Genomic DNA, 20,306 nt, shown 5'->3' on the forward strand with positions numbered 1-20,306 from the left:
TATACTTAAGTGGATATAATTCAAAACCATTTGTTGGAAAAGTTGGTGCTCTCTTTGTTACCTGCATTACAACATCTTTCTTTGTGGAATGATTTGCAAATAGTGTGCATATTGTACGGTACAAATGCAGTTTATAAAAAGTTGCCACAAATATTTATCTTCTAAATATTATCACAGACTGCTTCAGACCAATAGCAGCATATCATCAACATGACAAGCAGAAATGTTCTTTTTCCACAGAGGAACAGCTTCCTTCTAATATAGATATGGAGAAAACAGTCTTCTGCATATGATTATACCTACACTATATAAACTACCCTCACCCAGCACTTTATTAGAAACACATGTACACCTGCTTATTCATGCAATTATCCAATCATGTGGCAGCAGTACAATTCAGGAGCGTCAATTAATGTTGACATCAAAAATCAAAATGGGGAAAAACAAATGGGATCTCAGGAACTTGGATTGTGGCATCATTGTTGGTAGCAGATGGTTTGAGTATTTCTGAAACTGCTGATCTCCTGGGATTTTCATGCTCAACAATCTCTAGAGTTTTTACTCAGAATTGTGCGAAAAACAAATAACATCCAATGACAGGCTGTTCTGCGGGAAGCGCTAGAAACACCTTTTAGATGAAAGAGGTCAGAGTAGAATGACCAGACTGGTTGGAGCTGACAGAAAGGCTATGGTAATTCAGATATCCACTCTTTACAATTGTGGTGAGCAGAAAAGTAGAATGTACAACATATCAAACCTTGAGGTGGATGAGCTGCAAGCAGTCAGCAGAATACAGAAGTGGCACAGACTCACCAAAACTTGACAGTTGAAGTCTGGAAAAAAACGTATCCTGGTCTGATTAATCTGGATTTCTGCTGAGGCAGCAGATGGTAGAGTCAGAATTTGGCATCAACAGCATGAATCCATGGACCCAACCTGCCTTGTGTCAACAGTCCAGGCTGGTGGTGGCGGTTTTCTTGGCAGACTTTGGGCCCCTTAATACCAATCAATCATGGTTTGAATGCAACAGCCTATCTGAATATTGATGCTACCCATGTACAGCCTTTTACGTCTACTACTATTATTACTATCTTCTACCATCTACTACCTGGCTTCATTAGCATGACATGAGTTTAGCGGAGATCTCAATCCAGTAGAACACCTTTGGGATGTGATAGAGCGGGAGATTTTGCAGCATGAACGTAGATCTGATGAAGTTATGTGATGTGTGTCAACACGGACCAGAATATCAAAGGAATGTTTCCAGTATCTTGTAGAATTTATGCCATGAAGAATTGAGGCTGTTTTGAGAGCAAGTGGTGGCTCTACCCAGTATTAGTATGATGTTACTAATAAAGTGCATGGTGAGTGTACGTCCAAAACATGCCGTGTCACCTTGAAAGCCAACCGCCTTTAAAAGTCTGCTTTATGACAAAGTACTGTCCAGAATCATTAGCAAGGTGATAAGACCTCATTGTGGATGAAATCCATCAAGCCTCCATTTACTACTATCAGTGGCACTTCCTTACTTGTCTAAATTTCATTTGGACCAGACGTCTCCCACGTTATTTGGAAGATTTTTAGCAAGCAGTAGACTTTGATGGCTTTAAGTTCACTTAAGCCCATTGATTGATTGGTCTGTTATCTTCAGGAAGATGTATAGGACCAGCTAATTAGATTTGATCACTTACAATTGCTCCACAGCCACTACGTAATCGATAGAGTCTAATTATTGTTTAGTTCCCCCACCCCTTTTTCCTTACTTTCTTTATCATCCTCTCACTTTGCCGTCATGCTCTCCTTTCTCTGTTCTCAGCTTCAATTCCTGCTTTTGCCGCATTCCTCTTCACTGCTGTGTTTTCTTTCCTGTAACCTCAATTTCTCTCTGTTTTATCCTTTACCCGCTCTTCCCATTTGGCTGTTGCTGAGCTACTTTGACAGTTTTCCAAGAGGAGTAAACTAGAGTTCCCTTGGTGCTAACGTCACATACACACATAAAAGCATACAACAGAGACATAGTTTATCAAATTAAAAACTGCAGTCCAGATCTTTATTGGCTTACGCACAAAAAGATGGTTGGATTTGGACCTGCTTACACCCTCTGACATGAAGAAACACACACACACACACACACACACACACACACACACAAATATGCTGTGTGTATTTTTGGAAGACAGTAAAGGACAAATGCATGTATCATACCTAGCAGGATAGGTAGAGGGAGGGGGTGTACTCTTGTTCCTGTGAATAAAAGAGAGTTGTCCAATGATGTGTGAAAGAGAAGCTGCAATTTGTCCTCGTTCACCACCCCTACCTAAGATATCAGACACACATGCGCGCACACACACAGTCAAATACACACAAAAATAACCCCAGTAGAAATAAACAGAGCCCCCAAAAGGCACCAACAAGACCTAAGAGTAGAATAGCACTCCAATATGCTCGTCCCATTTGTCTCAATCGGCCTGCTGTCTGCTCAGTCAGTCTTAGGGCCTCAGTGGGAATACAGAATAGAGTGCAGCTTTTTACACTTAGTCAGCCTCACTGTGCACAGTGTCCCTCTGACCTTTGTGGCCTTGCTGCATGGTTTACATACAAGGCATCATTCAATACAGTTCGATAACATGCTTTTGCAATTCTCATCCAAACTAACTAAACATCTGCTGAAAATACGTCGATCCCAAACCTCTGAATTCATCTTGTATTCAATATGCTCAGTGCTCTTTCTAAACATTTAAGGTCAAAGACTCATATTTTAGGTCAATAGAGCAAGTCATGTTTTCAGACCTTAAAGGCCAAATATACTGATGCTGCACTTTGGGTCAGTTCACTTGAGTTCACTTGAGTTCAGTTCAGTTCAGTTCAGTTTAAGAAGGCTCACAAAGGGAAATTAGAAGGCAAGTAGTACAAGCATGCAACATGATATACTCAGTGATACTTACTACATGCTAAATGAATTTATGTACTATAGAATACAATGTCTAATAATAATTATAATAAAACTACTGGACATCTAGCCAGTATTTATCATTCCCCCCTCAAATTATCCTGTATTCATTGGGGGCTCTGACTGGCTGAGTACAAAGCAGCTCATACTGGCCGTTATCGATCCATTAATTGGAAAGTGGCCCATTGTAGTGAAAGGGCTGGGTAGTATAGACAGACAGGAAGAGATGGAGGCTTAAGATCAGCCTGGACTCTTAATTGGCAGGAAAGAGGCTTCTATGAAGTGGCATAATGTGCTTTTTATTGGCTTCTAGGAGAGGTAGGTGGTGGTGGGATGTAGAGCACATGCTACTTTAAGTGTGACGTGTTTGTTCGTTTTTCCTTTGTGGTAAAGAAAAACTACTGTCACAAATACAATTTTATGGGATTCAGTGGTTTATTTCCATTTAACACTATCAAAAATTTGAACCTAAAGCACAGTAGACCATTGCCATTTTATTTTTATTTAATCAATGGTAAACACTACGAAAGATGAACTTATAAGACGTTCTGTGCACAAAGGTAGCATTGCATTTATATGTTATATATATGTACACAGCTGCGGAAAGTAAACTAAACCACATAACAAGCTAGGTAATGTCTTTTAATCCTGATCAGATTCAGTGCTAACAGGGCTGAGTTGATTGAATAGCATGTCCAAGGATGAGTCCCTGGTCATAAAAGTACAGAATGGGCACATCAATATAAAGATGTTCATGTCCCTTTTTTTTTTTTTTTTTTTTTTTTTTTTTTTTTTTTTTTAAAACTCAGGCTGTTATCATTTCAATGCCAAACACTTTCAAACATTCATTCTTCTTTTGCTCTGTGGACAGATTCCAGCCTTTGATATATTCTGTGGGTGTTTTCTTTTAATCTTGGTGAGGGCTGAGGTGGAATAGAATGTTTAGGTAGAGATAAAGGTGTTGGCAAAAGCATGGAAGGTCAAAGTACTGAGGTGGCCTGTCTGACCTTCACACACACCCTTTTTCATACTGAGCCACCGCAGAGCACGGATGACATTGAAATACTCTATTGACTGTGAGTCAAGCTGTGCATGTGAAAAACCCTGGCACAACGAGACATTACTCACTAAACATGACATTTTACTGCTCTTGATTCAAGACGGAGAGTTGTGCACTACATAGGGTAATTATTTGTGTTACTATGATGAATACCACTAACACAGTATGAAAGCTTTTTCTCTTGAAGGTGTTTGTTTCCGCGCTTACTAGTTTTGTGTAACTGGGATTCTGAGATATTCTCGTAATCATTTTAAGAAAATATAAAGACATACGTTTCTTTCTTCCTGTGTTCTTCGTGGCTCACAGTGCTGTCTGTACATTTGATCGTTCTTACGTTGGGCAGGTATTTCTGGCAGTGCCACAAAGCACACTCGGATCACTGTGACCTTTTTATCTCAATGATTAAAAACCCTCATATACTGTACTTTGATATAATTAAGGATAGAGCGAGAGACTGGGAGAGAGACAGAGTGCTTTCCATTGCCAATGTGATTGATCCAGTCTGTAATGCACTGCTGCATACAGGGCTGAGGACTGACGAGTGTTTGTGCAGTCTATAAAGTATAGGGTCTGCGCCAGTATTCCATTATGCTGCTGTATTTTGTCATACATGCCATACTGTTTGTTTGTGTGCCTGCTTTGCCGTCTTAGTGTGCACAAGCGTGTGTGCTTTTACCATCGATCTACATAGCATGAAGCCCCCCGTGTGTGATCAGGTAGCCCCATAGCAAATAAACGCCAGATAGTTCAACACACACAAAGCTCCAGTTCCACACAAACAATTTCTCCGTGCGTGTGTGAAAGGAAGTGTCGAGGCTCAGAAATCCGTTTCCAGTAAATTGTATTTTAGTTTCTGTACATGTGTTGCAGTAAATTGTGTTACTACATGCTCAGTTGACACTACAACACAATAACTGCAATGTTTTCTAATGCTAAGACTATTGTCCTAGCAGTTATTGATTATACGCTGTCCACCTGATTTGATGTTCAGCTCTGCAGTTTACTCTGGAAAGGCTAATTAGCCTGCTTTATTTGTTCGATGAAATGCTCAACCCTAAACTATGTAGAACTCACATCCCCAGTATTCCGTTTGCTTGTACTCTGTCCACTCCCTCATTTTTTTTTCCTGCATAATTAATCATATGTCAGAAGGAGATCTTGTTTCACAGCAGGACTCCTTTCTGTAGAGCCCGCTACATACTTTTTTTTTTCTTTCTCTCTCTCCTCTCCACAGACGGACAATTTCCCAACTGAGCCTAATTATATGGGTAGCAGACAACAGTTTGTTCAAAGGTAAGAGCTCGGATCTATAACCGTCACTACATCTCAGACCTTTGTTTTCGTTTCTCCAATAGCTCCAACACAAAGCTACGCCAACAGTAACTTAACTGACAATTAAGTGTACTCAGTTGTAGCAGAGAGGGGAAGGACATGTACATTTAATTGGGTTTAAAAGTGGTCAGTAGTGCAGTATTTTCTATAATACATGACATATTCTATAATATATGACATATTCACACACAAGATCCTCTCTTTTTTAGGTCCATTTTTAGTTTCTTTTAGCTGACAGTACGGCAGGTGAGCTATTTTTAGAAGCATTTTATTACATCCTAAATCCTATTATATTTGTTCTTGTGCTATTCAAGCATTCAGGGGTGCTCATCAATGTTTCATTCTTTCTCTAAACTTCCACTACAAAAAAAATAAATAAATAAACAAAATGTTTGAAAAAAAAAAAAAAATAATAATTGCCTCTTGAAATTCTCAGTCACACACCGTGTTTCTGTTTTGTTTATTTGTTTAGTAGTTCAACATTCAAAGACCCGGAGCGAGCAAGCCTCAGAGACAGCGGTCATGGTGACAGCGACCAGGCCGACAGCGACCAGGACACCAACAAAGGCTCCTGCTGTGATATGTCTGCAAAAGAGGCCCTCAAATTGAAGGCTACGGGCGTGAAACCGCCGCCTCTGGAGCAAGGTGAGTCCTCATTGGCAAATTTGACTGCATGAGAAATGAAAAGACGCCGTGCCGGCCAAAACACACGCCAACCAACTGACGATCAATCGGTTCTCTGTGCTGCAGTTATTTGTATAAAGGATTGAGCTCTTCACTTGCCTGAACACTCACTATCTGAACTTATACTTGGCTACTTTATCCCCCCCCCCCCACTTTGTTCTCTGCACTTTTCTCATTGAACGTGTGTGTGTGTGTGTGGTGTGTGTGTATGTCTATGTGTGCATTTGAGGGTGTGAGTGAGTGTGCATTCTATACACGTCCTCAGTTTATCAAAGCAGACAAGCCCATTATGTTTTTATAAGCCCAACTACTTCAGCCTCTCCATTTAGTCCCCCTTCCCTGAGCACCCGTCTCTGAAACTTTGATAATGGAACATGGAAAATGACTTAGTGAGCGGCAGGCGATGTAGCTTCGTAGCGTGGTGATTAAATATGAATAATTATTCTAAGCGCTGTGGGTCGGGCAGATTACACATGACATGTGTAGAACAATAACTCCCCAGATATGAGTTGTTGCAGTCCTCCTTACCCTTGCCACCTCGCATGATTAGTACAGGGTCAGAGACAAGAAAGCCAAGATTATACATAGGTATAGAGAGAAAGCAATGGAAGAGCAGGTATGGTGAATTTCTCACAGCAGCTTCAACCAGTCATGTACCCTGGTGTGAGCCATTACCTGCTCGGCAAAACACATATTCCCAAACAAATAAAAATTCAGTTAAATCTCTACACTGAGATGTATGTATCTCAGTGACTGGATCCAGAAGTGCAGCGCTGTATACCGAACATGGATTCTTTCTAATGATGCTATTAATCCCGGGAACAGAAGGGCTGTTTTACTCCTCGCGGAAGGACAATGACAATTTGTGCGACACTCTGTGCTGTAATATGCATGTGTGACTAGATAGCATTTTTTTTCCTTTCCATTGGTTTTTCGAATGAAAAACAGCCACACACGTTGGCAAGAGAAATTGGCCAATTAAAAAGCTCCATATGTTTCTCATTTTGAAAATGTTCCCATTTAATTGTCCATGAGGGACTGAAGGAATCACATTTATACACACAACACACATGACAGAGGGAGCTAAGAGTAACTGATAACTGAGATTAACTGTTTCAATGCAACACTGGTTTTGGATGTGTCCTGCCACAGTAAGTGCCAACCGCATCCTGGCCATCCACCTTTTACTGTGTGCTGTCTTTTGACCATCTCAAATAAAAGATCGTACCCATAGACAAACAGACACACACCCACACACCCACACACACACACACACTCAAAGCTGATGGTGCTGGAAACTCAGTGAAAGGCTTTAACCTGCCCATTCCTGTTTCCCCACTTATTGCTGCACTCCCATTCCGTCTCACCCTCTGCTGTGTTTTCACAGCCCCCCCTTTCCATGACTTTCATTCCACTTCTCCACCTATCCTTGTTTGGGGAAATCGATTGATGTGAAATTAGACAGTTAACTGGCTGCAGCTGGCTGTGTTTAGCCAATAACATGTGGTCTTAGCTAAGCTGTGGGGGAGGGCAGGGGCAGGAGGCCGAGGCATGGTGCAAGAGCAGTGATGAGGAGTGAGGCGTGGTGAACATCACTGGCAGTGTTCCAGTGCATCTTTATTAAGTTGCAAAGATATCAGCTGAATGCTGGAAAGCAGCAAGTTATGCATCACTTTGCGCTAATATTTATATTAGATACAGTATTATGATGTCCTCTCAAACTGCAGGGTCATCTGCTCAGAAAGGTCTGCTTTTATGTTTTATGTCCTCCCGCTGTTTATTAAGATGAATGATAAGATGGTCACCTTGTGTCTGGAAAGCTCAGGAGTCGTCGCATCTGCTACTTTGCCTTCAGTAGACCCACTCAAGTACAGGTAGTACAATATAATAATTTTATGGATAATTAATGAGGCTTAATAAAACAAAACTTAGACAAGATATATTGAAAGAAATCCCTGTGTGCGCACACATGTACTGTACACAGCAAAGCACACAGGTATGTCTATTATGAAATGAAAAAAAAGGAAAAGGGAGCTTGTCATTGGTCAGTGTCCCAGGGGTCATTTTCCTGCAGGCTTATTTTCTTCACATCTCAGCACTTAGCATCTACTTCATAGGTCTCTCTCTCTTTCTCTCAACAACCCCCCTCCTTCCTCCTCCTCCTTCATCGCATCTTAAGTCCTCTGTTCCTCTCCAAGCATAGCCCTCCCAATTACTCTCTGTAGCTCTCTCTGCTTGCCTGCCAGGACACTGCGGCCTCATTCACTGGCTCAGTATAAACAGAACTACAAGTGCACAAAGCATGTAGTTCAAGTCCCAATCAATCCTCAACCCTGTTTCAGTTCTTAGCCTTTATAGCCACTAGGTTGTAGCCCACAGTGTATTCACATTGTGTGTATTTTCCCGTTTTGTTTGTGATTTCATCCTTTTTTTAATTTTTTATTATTACACTTCTTTCCCCTCAGTTTCACTATTCATGCTCTCCTCTGCTAATGGGCATTGGTAGAACAAACATACGACTCCTAATTTCCATGGATGTTATTCATCTTCTTCTCTGATGTTCAGTTCGGCTTCCTTCAAGACAACATAATCTGGACATCTTCGCACCAGGGACCAGACGCAAATTGATTAATTAGGCCTGGAAAATTGGTAGCAATGTATTAATTAAGCTTAAGTATATCAAATGCATTTTTTGCCAGTTTTAAAAGGCGATTAATTGATGCTCCAATGCGCCTGCAGCAGACGCTGATACCGGCTTGTCTGGCTCCGGCGGAGTGGCTGGCAGCACATCGCTCGCCTCTGTGGAGACGACTGCCATAGTCGCTATCACGAACAGACAGGCGGCAGTGGTGTAGAGAGATGGTACCCACTGATAGAGCTGTCCAAGGAAAGGAAGAGAGAGGGATGATGGAAGAGGAGGAGGAAGAGCGTGGTGGGACGGATACTGTGTGACTGTACCAGCTGACCTATCCTAATTAGCTGCGATCGGAGTGTGATAATCAAACCACCTCCTGCCTTGTTTTAAAGGGAAGGCATGAGTGGGACAGAGGAGGGGGGTGGGTGTGAGAGGTGGACGTGCTACTACAAGGACAGCTTGGATACAGTGTAAGAGAGACAGCATGAGGCGTGTTCCTCTGACAGCGCAGTGGAAGACAATGAAATTGACTTTTCCTTGTTATTTGTGGGAGGGTGATAAACCCCCACCCCCATCCCTCAGCTTTGTGAATAGCTTAAATAAGGGAAATGTCATGCTTTGTCAGTCGCTCTCGCGCGTGCAATCTCTTGGTACATACACACCCAAACAATGCTGTAACTACACACATACAGTATATACTGTACACACATAAATGATGATGTCGGCAGTGTATTTAATTGTTACTTGCCAACTCTATGTTTATGTGCTGCTCGTCCTCTCTGCTGGTGTTCAGTAATTTATAGGGCTGAGGGTGTCAGTGAGTCCTCTGAAGCAGATGCATGTGTAGTTTATATATCAAACGTGAGATTTTAAAGGGAAGTTTCTAAAACATGTTATATCTTAACAGATCTGGGTGAAATTCATAACTTCACCAAAGAGGAACTGAAGATGTTTCTGCTGACTTTTTGGCACAATGCGGTTTACATTTTTGACTCATAATTACTTTTTACACAATCCCAAAAGCTTAAGAAGAAGAACAACAACAACGAAATAAGACTGAAGTCCTTTGTTCTATATGAATCTTTCAGTTAAAGCTATTTATAGTAAGTAATATTTTCTATTTAAATAACTAGTATATAGTAGGATTTTGAAGCTGTTGCAGAGTGCTTTAGTGTTAATCCTTCATTTTTTTTTCAGCTTAAGTTGACATTTTAGCCATTATGTATAGTACACTAGTGGCTTCCTTTATCTTGCATGAATGTGTCATGTCAAATATGTTGTTGAAGTTCTGTTGACGTAACGACATCACAGGATATCTCACTGTAAGTGTTTCATATGAATGTACCTGAGCGAACAATGAGAGCCCATAAGAGCCCATTTATTCCTTCAGACATAGGGCTGATGAATTTCCCCACTATTGTTACTCTTATCATTAGCATTTTCAATTAAACACAGTAGCCAAAACAATAAGCACAGTAAATATTTTAGAAAAGCAATTCCGTGTAATGGATTTTTGAGTCCTTACAGTGTTACTGTGACACTTCCAAGCCAGATGAGGGCATGACTTTACATTTATTCATCTGTTAAACATGAGAAAATTAAGTCTTTTTTATGTTGTTTTTTTGAATAATAGTTTTTTTTTCTCCCAGTCCACACTGAGACCAAACACACTAAATATTCAGACTTTAATCTGTCTTAAATATTCACCCTTCTTCCCTTGTGGCGGTCTTAATCTTAAGACTCTAGCATTACTGTACTTTTCTAAAGTCTCAGACTCTCAAAGTCTTTTCCGTTTTTCTTTTTCATTCCCCACAGTTAATTTTGAGTCATGAGTGAACCTTTGATTAAAAAAAAAAATGCAATTGTAAGATTAATTGACTGGTCAGAAGTAAGATCAGATGCCCTTTTCACACTTGTAGCCATAGCAACCTCTATCCAGCTCACTGTGGCCTTCAATAAACCTTTATCTGACTGTTGGAAAAGGGCATTCCATTCAACATCATTCATTTTTCATGGACAGATAAATGCAGACATGTTTTCCGTGGGGTGGCTAGATGCATATTACATCTGTGATTTGAATGCTGCAGAGTTAGTATTCAAAATTCAGCACAATCAGCCTGCTGTGAATTCATTCTTGACATGTATGTCATTTTTGTGTCTAACAGTACACTTAGGCCAATTATGATTTCAATAAATAATGCATCTTAATATGATTTGGAGATGCATACATTCATTATTCCCTTAAAGGCAATATTGAGCCTTAATTATGGCTGACTAATTGTACCTTTACAGGAAAAACTGTGCACACATGTGACTAAAACAGTTTAGCTTATTATTAGTGCATTAGAAAGATTTTTTCATATTTTAGTGACTCAGATAATTTACATTGTTTCAGAGAAAATGTGTGCAAAACCAGTGCTGGTTGCTGTAAGTGAAAAGTTTTAATGATAGTTTATCACAGTCTGATGGATGAGTTTGTATCTTACATTGTTTCAAAACAGTCATTTTCATGTGAGCTCCCGTTTAGGGCTAAATTATTGTTTACAATGTAAAGTTTTCAGTTAAAGAGAGAGAAAGACAGAGAGAGAGAGTGAAGCTCCGAGTTCAGACACGGCACTATTGAATCCTGAAAACAAATGAACAAAGCAACACAAAATCTGGCTGCTGAAAGGCAGGCTGCTTGAAGACGCTCTTCTTCTGAGACATTGCCAGTGGGCAGTTTATCCAAAGTGGAGATGTGACGGAGCCGCGACACTGCCAAAATATGACTCATCTTGTGGACAGAAAAACTGACTTTTAGACATTTATTCATCAAGGCAAGGCAAGGTAAAGTAAAGTGTATAGCACATTTCATACACAAAAGCAATTCAGAGTGTTTTACATAATGCATTAAAAACATAAAAAAAAAGAAAAAAAGCAGAAAAACATTAAAATGCAAATTTAAACAATAGAAACCTTTTTAAAGGAAATTAAAGAGGTAAGAGCAGAGACATAAATACAGGAGAAGTAAAGATGTAAGGGCAAATAGGTTTGTGATTTAAGGTGCAGTTGAAGGAAGGAAGTGCAAAAAGATAAAAGTTCCCAACCTGGATTTAAATGTAGTCAGAGTTGGTGCAAGTCTAATAATCCCTGGAAGCTTGTTCCAGCTCTGTGGTGCAGAGTGGGCAACAGCTGCTTGTATGTGTTTTAGTTTACACTCAGGGAGCAGTTAGCAGACCACTATCCGGTGACCTGAGAGGCCAAAACTGTTCATATAGTAAAAGAAAGTCAGAAATGTATTTTGGTCCTAAGCCACTGAGAGATTTATGGACAAGCAGCTGCACTTACACTCAAGATGAAAAGTAAAAACACAACTGTTGCTATGAGGAGTGCTGGTCCACTGACATTAGAAAAGAAAAAGTTTCTATTAATATATCCTTCTTACATGTGATATTTGTATATGTCATAATATCCTGTGTAATATTCAAACCTTTGATCAAGAGGCTTTATTGCAGTAGTGCAGAAATAACTCCCAATCCTTTGTAAATGTCTATTATCAGTGACAACAACAGATATAACACATTCATTTATCATTGATTTACACTTTTACACATTACACACACTACTACAAAAATTAAGAATTGAAGATTGAACCATTAAGAATCATTAAGAAATTTTAGAGAACAACCTCTATCATTTTTCTAAAACAACCTCTTATTAGCAAGTTGGTTCAATAAACTTGTTGAAAGCCTCCGTCAGGGTGCAGCCTCCAGTGCAGAGAGAGCCCTGCTAATGTGTGATTCTTCACACGATGCTAAAGTAATTGTTCTGCAGGTTAATAGACAAACATCTGCTCGGAGAGAGAAGCTTCATTTATGAGCATTGTAATTAGTCAGTTTACAAACATTACTCTAAACAGGTAGCATATGGAGGAGTCATAGTTTCATGTGATGCTATCACATCTGTCTGTTTAAACATGATTAACTGAGGCCATCAGAGTGTGTTTACAGCGATTGTTCCAGCGGAGACGTATATGTGCGTCATTCCAGAGAGAATTCTCGCAGCAGCATCAGCGTGAGCAGGACTCGATGTGTTGCAGAGCACCTCTTTGCTCTTTTCATCAGTAATCATTTATTAAAACATTAGGATCTTCTTCTTTTTTTTCTCTTTATGAAGTTACTGTCATGTTCTAATCTCAGACCACTTTAAAGAACTTATCTAGATGTCTGTCACGTGGCCTCGGGGAGAAGATTGGAAAAACAGGCAACATCTGAAAACAGCAGCCGGACGCTCATGTTTCTTCTTGCTGTTTGTGTGAGCCATTGGACAGAGAGGATTTGTCTGTGAGCCTTTCATCTTCCCCTGCTCCTCATCTTCTCAGCTCTCCATGGCCTGTCCCTGGCCGAGCTGATAGTCTGATTCATGGCAACATCACCAGCTACTTTCCTGGTGGGGAAAATGAGAACCATCAGCAATCTGGACTTCTCCAGGATGCATCACTCAAAGTCAAATAAGATTTGTGTGGGAGTGCATGTGTGTGTATGTTTGTCTGCCCATACACATGTGCCAGATCGTGTGTTCACCCCATTCTTTGAGGATATGGCAGTATTGCACAGCAGTGAGGCGATTTGCGGCTAAGCTAGTGGAATCCTGTGGAAAGCCTAAAATCTTGTGGGGTGAAGGGAGGGGAAATATCACAGTCTTAGGATTTCTTCTCTCTCATTATGGAAGATTTAAAGGGATTAGTCTATTTTCTTTAATACACCAAGTTTTATTAAATTCCATTGTTATGATTGTGGTTCATGAAGGGTAATGTCCATTCTTGTGTCCTTCTTCTTGTGCCGAGTGTGTGTGTGTGTGTGTGTGTGTGTGTGTGTGTGTGTGTGTGTGTGTGTGTGTGTGTGTGTGTGTGTGAGATGGTAGGCCGGGCTGGCTGTGGGGTGTGATTTCCACCTCCTAAGCCCCAGCCCGCCTGCATGGCGGCTCACCCCCTGATCCTGATTCAGCCAGTGAAGCCTATCTCAAGCACTGTGGCACCACAGCGTTGGAGGGGATTGATGAATATCTCTAACTCTTAACACTTGGGCTATAAATCTCTGACATTATCCCCTCACCCTGGTAGCAGCAGTGAATAATTATGGCATGTTTATGGAAGCAATGAGTAAAAATCCGTCTTATTTCACTCAGAGCGCCATTACAACCTCTCATCATTACATGATTGGACTTCTCATTACTGGATAAAAAAAAAAAAGCAACTTTTGATGCCATTGAGAGTACTCTTTCTCCTGCACCTTCCAGTAAGGCCTGCTGCCCCTGAGTGCTTACAGCTGCCCAGCTCGCTCTCCTCACACCACTCCATAATGAGAACATTACAGGGTATTAATCCAAGTGTGTGCTCACTCATATTAGACACTGAAAAACACACAAAGCTATTAAATGCTGTGGGAATGTCATTCAAGGCCCATTTAAAAAAAATGTAGTTGCATTGAGTATGAGGATTAGTCCAGAGTCATGGAGATTTAAAGTTAATCACTCTTCAACTGTATTGTTAAAGTTTCATCTGCTGTCACGTCCAGTGAAACCTCAGTGAAGTTATTGTTTTTTTTCTTCCTCTTAGTTTGTTCCACAATGCCCGTACTCAGCTCTCTGGACAACAGATTTTACATGCATGGTATCAAACACAGTTTTAATTTTCATTTTTTAAAATTCTGAACTGAAAGTCTAGCTGCAGATGCCTTTGTCATTGTTCTTGCCAGAAGCCCAACCTGCAGATGAATTGGAGTTTGTTTGTTTTAATGCCTCATTTGTGTGTAATAGAAGTCAGAAGCTGAAGCCGGGCGGTTTGATTAGTTTGCATATTTCATGTTTATACTTTATACATGCACACAGACTCGCTTGCTGTAAACACACGTGAGATATATTCCCCCAAAGCAGCAGAGAGGAAATCCAGCGCATTTATCAGCTCCATCACCACGGCAGACGATTGTTTCTGCTCTCAGTTGTTCTCTTTGTAATCACATGAACAACAACCTTGTAGATGTGGCGTCTGTGCTATAAATGAAATTAATTAACATTTTGTGGCTGAGCCCCATGGCATGGCAGCCTACGTTTTTTGTTTTTTTTTTCTCTCCAGGCATTAGCCTCTCATTGAACAGCTTAGTTAAATTTGTGATTACAGTACACACAATTAGGTTGTTATCGTATCTTTTGATGCTGATTTATTTTAAGATAGAAGATCTGCTGCTGAATTCAGAGAGTGGAGACTTTGCTGCAGTTTTTTTTTCATCTCATGGGTGGTACCAAGTGAGCTTTTACTGAAAACAACAAACAAGCTGGATGGTGAATCAGAGCTTTTCAGCCTTGTGCTTGTGTCTGTGTGTGTTGGAGATTGACAGTAATAGCTCCTGCGAGCAATCCGAGACTGATTTGTAAAAGGCTGAGTGGATGTGTTTTAGAACATGCTGCTGCCTTCCACACATTTGTACACATTTGTCCTTTTGTACATTTCTTTGGTGCATTAAGAAAATAATTGTGAAGTTCTGAGTTCCGGGATTTGAAAACTTGGATTTTCTCTCCAAGTTTTAAAAGGGTTAAACAAAGGAGCATTCACAATACAAGTAAGTTTGTCGTCACAGCGCCTCTCTAAGAGTATGTGTGACAGAGCAGCAGAAGAGCTGTTCCAGTATCTGCTCTCAGTGGGTGAAACATGTTGTCCAGCACAGCAGTAGGGAGGATACAACGGCGCAGATTATAATGATACAGAACATCGTCACTTCCTGGACCAGAGCCACTCTGCAGCCATCTGTCCTCTGTCCGCGGACAGCCGGGCATTTGTGTATGTGTATGTGTGTGCGTGCTTCGGATGTAATTCTACACATTAACCACACTCTTTTACATATGCTTTGCTAGCCTCTTTTACTTCCTCCCTATCATTTTTCCGTCGTATACCTGATCATTCTCATCTCTGTAAGCACTGTTTTACGTGCCTTGAAAAGTGGTTTCAAATTTGATGATTGTTTAAACAGTTTATCAAGTGAAAGAGTTGCTGCTTACACGCTGCAAACAAACTGACTCAAAGTGCAAAGAGCTGCTTGCTTTGCTCATTATGCAGTTACATCAATAAGAATAAGTTAGTTGGTTTATTGATATTTGTCATGATTTTCTGTCTTTTATAGCCAAAGACTAGTTGATTAATGGTAGAAAAAATAAATGAATGAACAGTTAGTAGCTCTGCAGTTCTTGTAGATTTCTGTTGGTATTGCAGCAGTCAATGCAGGGCTGCTATTAGTAGTTTCTGTCTCTTGAGTTTAGAGATGTGACTGAGACTGATATTTTGGGGACTTGGGGACTTTATCACGTCTCTTTTATCAAATATTTCATTTACAGTTTTATGATTTTCTATCTTTTGCTTCTTGTTTCTGGTGCTACAGGCATCTTCAAAAAAAAAAAAAACTGGTGACGTACAATGGGTTCCAGGGACGGGACCGCTACCATTGTTAACAAGACTTGCCTGACTGAACGTGGCGGACCCTCTTAGCTTAAATGTTTCAAAATGAGGTCCACTTCACCAAAGTCAGCGAAACAACTGAAAAAAATGCAGTATTACTCCCCATATGCATCAACCATCCCCATAATGTTAAAGAAAAAAAAAAGGTGCCATTTTTGATAACTTCAGAACAAGAGTGAGGCGCCATTCTCTGTCCAAGAAACTGAAAGGGCTAAACCCAGTTGAAAAAGAAAAAGCAGCATGCTCCACCTCAGCCACCACTGGTGTTGCACCTGATTCTATGACCTGTAGTAGCAAAACCATTTTGCCTTCAGGTAATATTAAGTGTATTGTACATGCAAAAAAAAAAAAAAAAAAAGATAAAGTGTAATTAATATTATTTTCACAGTGTAGTTTTTCCTTGAGTTTCTGCAGCAGTAGCACGGCACCCCCACTGAGGAGCAAAGTCATTTTCCCTTGCAGCAGTAAGAAAGAAAAAAATGCAGGCAAGGTTAATGAATGCCCTACACCTCCTCAGCTCAGTAGAACCTCTATGGATTAGGTATGCTACTGAGTGGAATAAAAGCAGTGCATACGTTTTTTTTTTTTTTTAAGTAAGATATCTTAATTTCCCACCAAACTAACTGCCAAAAATCATTCGATAAGGGATTTGAAAGCATTTAGATTCAAAAGGGGATTCAGGTTTGATAGAAGGCTAATCAAACCCCATGCCTATTGTGGATCTCTTTCAGACCACAAGAACTGAATCTTCCAAAAGCCCATGTCGTAAAATTAAAGAAACATTACACGTAGCATCAGAACGCAGTTATGCCAATGTTTCTGAACTGATTTTGTGCCACAATCAGCTTACTAGTTCATATATTTCTGAGATTTCAATCACACAACACTGTGGCTTGACATATATTGTGGTCTGTTATATTATATCGAATGCAGCTACATTACTAATTACAAAAACACCAAGGGACAGATTGTTTGATCAATCGTATGCAGGCCGCTACAAACTGGGAAAATTGTTCAGCTTTGATTATGAGCAAATGAAATGCATTGTAAAAAATTTCCCTAGACAGTGAATTCAGCACGACTTCCATTGAATCAGTTAGATATAAGTGAAGGGCCCCCTTTTGTCCAGGCTGTTTCCTCGGCTGATGTGAATGAATATTTGTGGTGCCCTGGGGCATTATTTCCCCATGTTACACTGCATCAGGAACCAGAGAGATAAATGGGCCTGGCCTGTCCAAGGCATCAGGACTTCTTCTCTGTTCAACCATAACTAGTAATGTCCTTTCATCCACTGCCTGCAGTGCTATAGATAATGGAGTATTTGAAGAAGAAGAAACACTGAAACAAAGAGAGGGGATGTGGTTTATGTGATGACAGTGGATGGGATGATCGGAAATGTCGGGGAAGAAGAAAAATAGGACGTATGAAACGGTATATATCATTAGGGCTTAAATGTATGAAATAAATACAAACTCGAGAATATGTGGGTTGAAAGAAACTGGGTTGCAATGAAGAAAGGAGGAAACACAGCAACCAGTTGAGAAGTGATAAGATGATGAGAAGAAAGAGCTCATATGTGGATGGATGGATGGATGGATGAATGGATGAATGAAGAGGGGTGGGACAGCAGGCAAGCTCCATGGGAGATTGGCTTAAGTAGCATTGTGCCTGGCTCCCTGCAGTCACTGAGCCACCAGTTCAAATTTAAAAGAAAGACATGCCTGGACCCAGTCACATGTACACACACACACACACACACACTCGTACCGAGAGACGCACTCGCAGGCGCTGTGAGGGCATAAAAAAACTGTCATTAATCTGACCTCCACAGCTGTAATAAATATGTGTGAAAGCATTTTTCACTATAAATAGCGCTTTGTGGTATCTGTACAGATGGCAATACACAGCTGTATGAATGTCATCAAATATGTCTGTTACACTTGTGGCACTGTATTATAGCTTCCCCGTGCTGACGGAGATTGAGAGGGAGTATGTGTGTCTCGGCAAGTATGCGAGGATGGTGACTGGGAGTGTTTTTCTCTGATAATCTCAGTTTGTTACTTTTTGATCCTGCTAAATTAAGATAAGGGGCTTGGTTAATTAAACTGTCACATGGCAATACCTTGAGGAATTGCGAGGCCAACACAGCTTTAATTGGGTGGCTGCTATTGTCCCTGCGCTCTGGGTAGCAGCCCCACAGAGGGGAAAAACACCCTCATGGCTACTGGCAACGGATGGAGAAGTTGAAGGAATGAAGAGCTTGAACATTCAAATGAAGACGGCTACGGCGGAAACGGGGTGATCTGATGTTAAATGTGTAGGAAATGATGTGCCCTGCTCAAAACAAATAAAGACATAATATACCTAACATGTGATTCCTGCTGCGGTTCTATGACAGGCTGAGGAGCATGTTAGACTTGAGATGAGGAGTATTAACCGCCGCTTCAGTATGCATGAATGAGAGTTGTGTAATTTCTCTGTGCATCGCAGTAATCTCTGCGGTGCATTAGTTGCAAAGCGGGTCTCCAAAGTCCCACAGACAATGTCAGCAAGCTTAAGATGCATCTGTAATTACCAGCAGCCAATTAACAGCTGACCTCACCATCCCACCTCAAACCACAACAAAGATCTATTATGGAGATTTAGGAGGCTCGCAGTGTAAACAGCTAAATGCGATGGGTGTTCATACAGTCCTGATGGGTGTTTGCACCTCCTGTTCTGGTTTACACACACACACACACACATCATTGAAATTCAGACCACGGTGAAGCAGACGGTTGGATGTGTTTGCAGATGTGTATGTTTCTCTGTAACAGGGTTTGAAAGAGTCCACCTCTCAGTCGATCAGCCTGTACATGGTACTCCCGCTAGTTAGCACCTGGGCATACACACATTTCTGAGGCGCTACACATTTGCTGCACATATTAACTGAAACATTTGCAGCTGTATCTGATGTATAGTTTTAGAAAATACGCATTGCTGTAATTATTGTGGGATCTTAGAGACATTGTGGGGGTTGTTGCTGAAGGAAGTATCCTGGATAGCATAATGGCCGTTCTGTGGTGATGTTTTGAAAACAGTAGTCCATCTGTCCCTGAAGGTGATCAAAATCTGCCTTGATTAACAAGTGGGAAATCTGGGGGATGGTCCCCTGTGTTGCCTCTCATCCCCTCCCAAGTGGGGATCAAAGAGGATGAAGTTTTGAGCCTGGGGATAATCTAGTTCCCTAGATTGTGATAATGCTGCTCAGGATGATCATGTGGATGAGAGCCGGTTCGGGTGCGCTCGTGGCTGGTTGTGGGTTTGTGCTTGCGTGTACTTGTGTGCCTGCGTGTTGGTGCTCAAAAGAGAAGAGGCAGACAATAGCAGAGCGAACCAGCGAATTAGCACACATAGACTGACGGAAAAATACACTCTTGCTGTTGCTGTATCTAGGCAACCACATCAGAATTCAAGACATATCGAACAACAGGTGATTGCCACCATCTTCCTTTTTTTAGCTTGGAGCTGCTAAATTATGACCACTTCTACTCAAATATGAATTAATATACAATAATTTTCAAGTGGCTATAAAATTAGACAAATCCAAGTGAATATAGATGCTCATTTCATAGAGAACACCTTGTTTACAAGAAGACACATTTGCAGTGTGAAATCTAATCAAAGCATTTAAATTGTAAAAGAGTAATTTCTTGCAAATAGCTGCGACTTGTGGCCTGTTTGTGATCTTTGTGTGTTTTCCTTTTCCTTGCGACTCACAAACAGTTTGTGAAATGACAGTGAGCTTAAGCTCTGTTGAATCTCATTTTAGTTTTAAGTTTCCCGTTGTTCCGCATGGTCTCTTCCCACCCTGATCCGTGTCTGGTGTTGGTGTCCAGCTGTTCCATCAGCACGACAAGTGGTTCAGGAAACTCCCTCATTGTTCACTGACCAATCGCAAACCCACCAGAATGCTGTCAACGAGCATTTTCCACCCAGTGGTTTGCATTTGCCTGCACCTGTGGTTTTAGCCCAGAGGGCAGGGGATGCAGGGGAGGGGTGGCAGAATGGGGGAGAGTCTGGGCATTGAGGTGGAAAGACAGCCAGGGTTGGGATTAGGCTGTCTTTCTGTCTGTCGAGATTAAACAAAATAGATTCATTGTGAGTTTCTCCCATTTTG

General features: G+C 40.9%; 1 protein-coding gene across 3 annotated transcripts in view; it reads left to right on the forward strand.

Annotated features, from left to right (window-relative positions):
- Positions 1-20,306, forward strand: part of pcdh17 (protocadherin 17) — a 58,031-nt gene that overhangs the window by 18,343 nt on the left and 19,382 nt on the right. For 2 of the 3 annotated variants that reach the window (XM_087178786.1, XM_023424354.2), the window contains exons 3-4: positions 5,245-5,303; positions 5,815-5,987. In XM_087178786.1, coding sequence (XP_087034912.1) covers positions 5,245-5,303; positions 5,815-5,987 — 232 coding nt within the window. The remainder of the gene's footprint in view (positions 1-5,244; positions 5,304-5,814; positions 5,988-20,306) is intronic. The other variant, XM_023424355.2, reaches the window with a different exon arrangement.

The sequence above is a fragment of the Seriola lalandi genome, unplaced genomic scaffold (assembly GCF_002814215.2).
Source record: "Seriola lalandi dorsalis isolate HSWRI2012SDOR001 ecotype SW California unplaced genomic scaffold, Sedor1 jcf7180002054735, whole genome shotgun sequence".
NCBI lineage: Eukaryota > Metazoa > Chordata > Actinopteri > Carangiformes > Carangidae > Seriola > Seriola lalandi.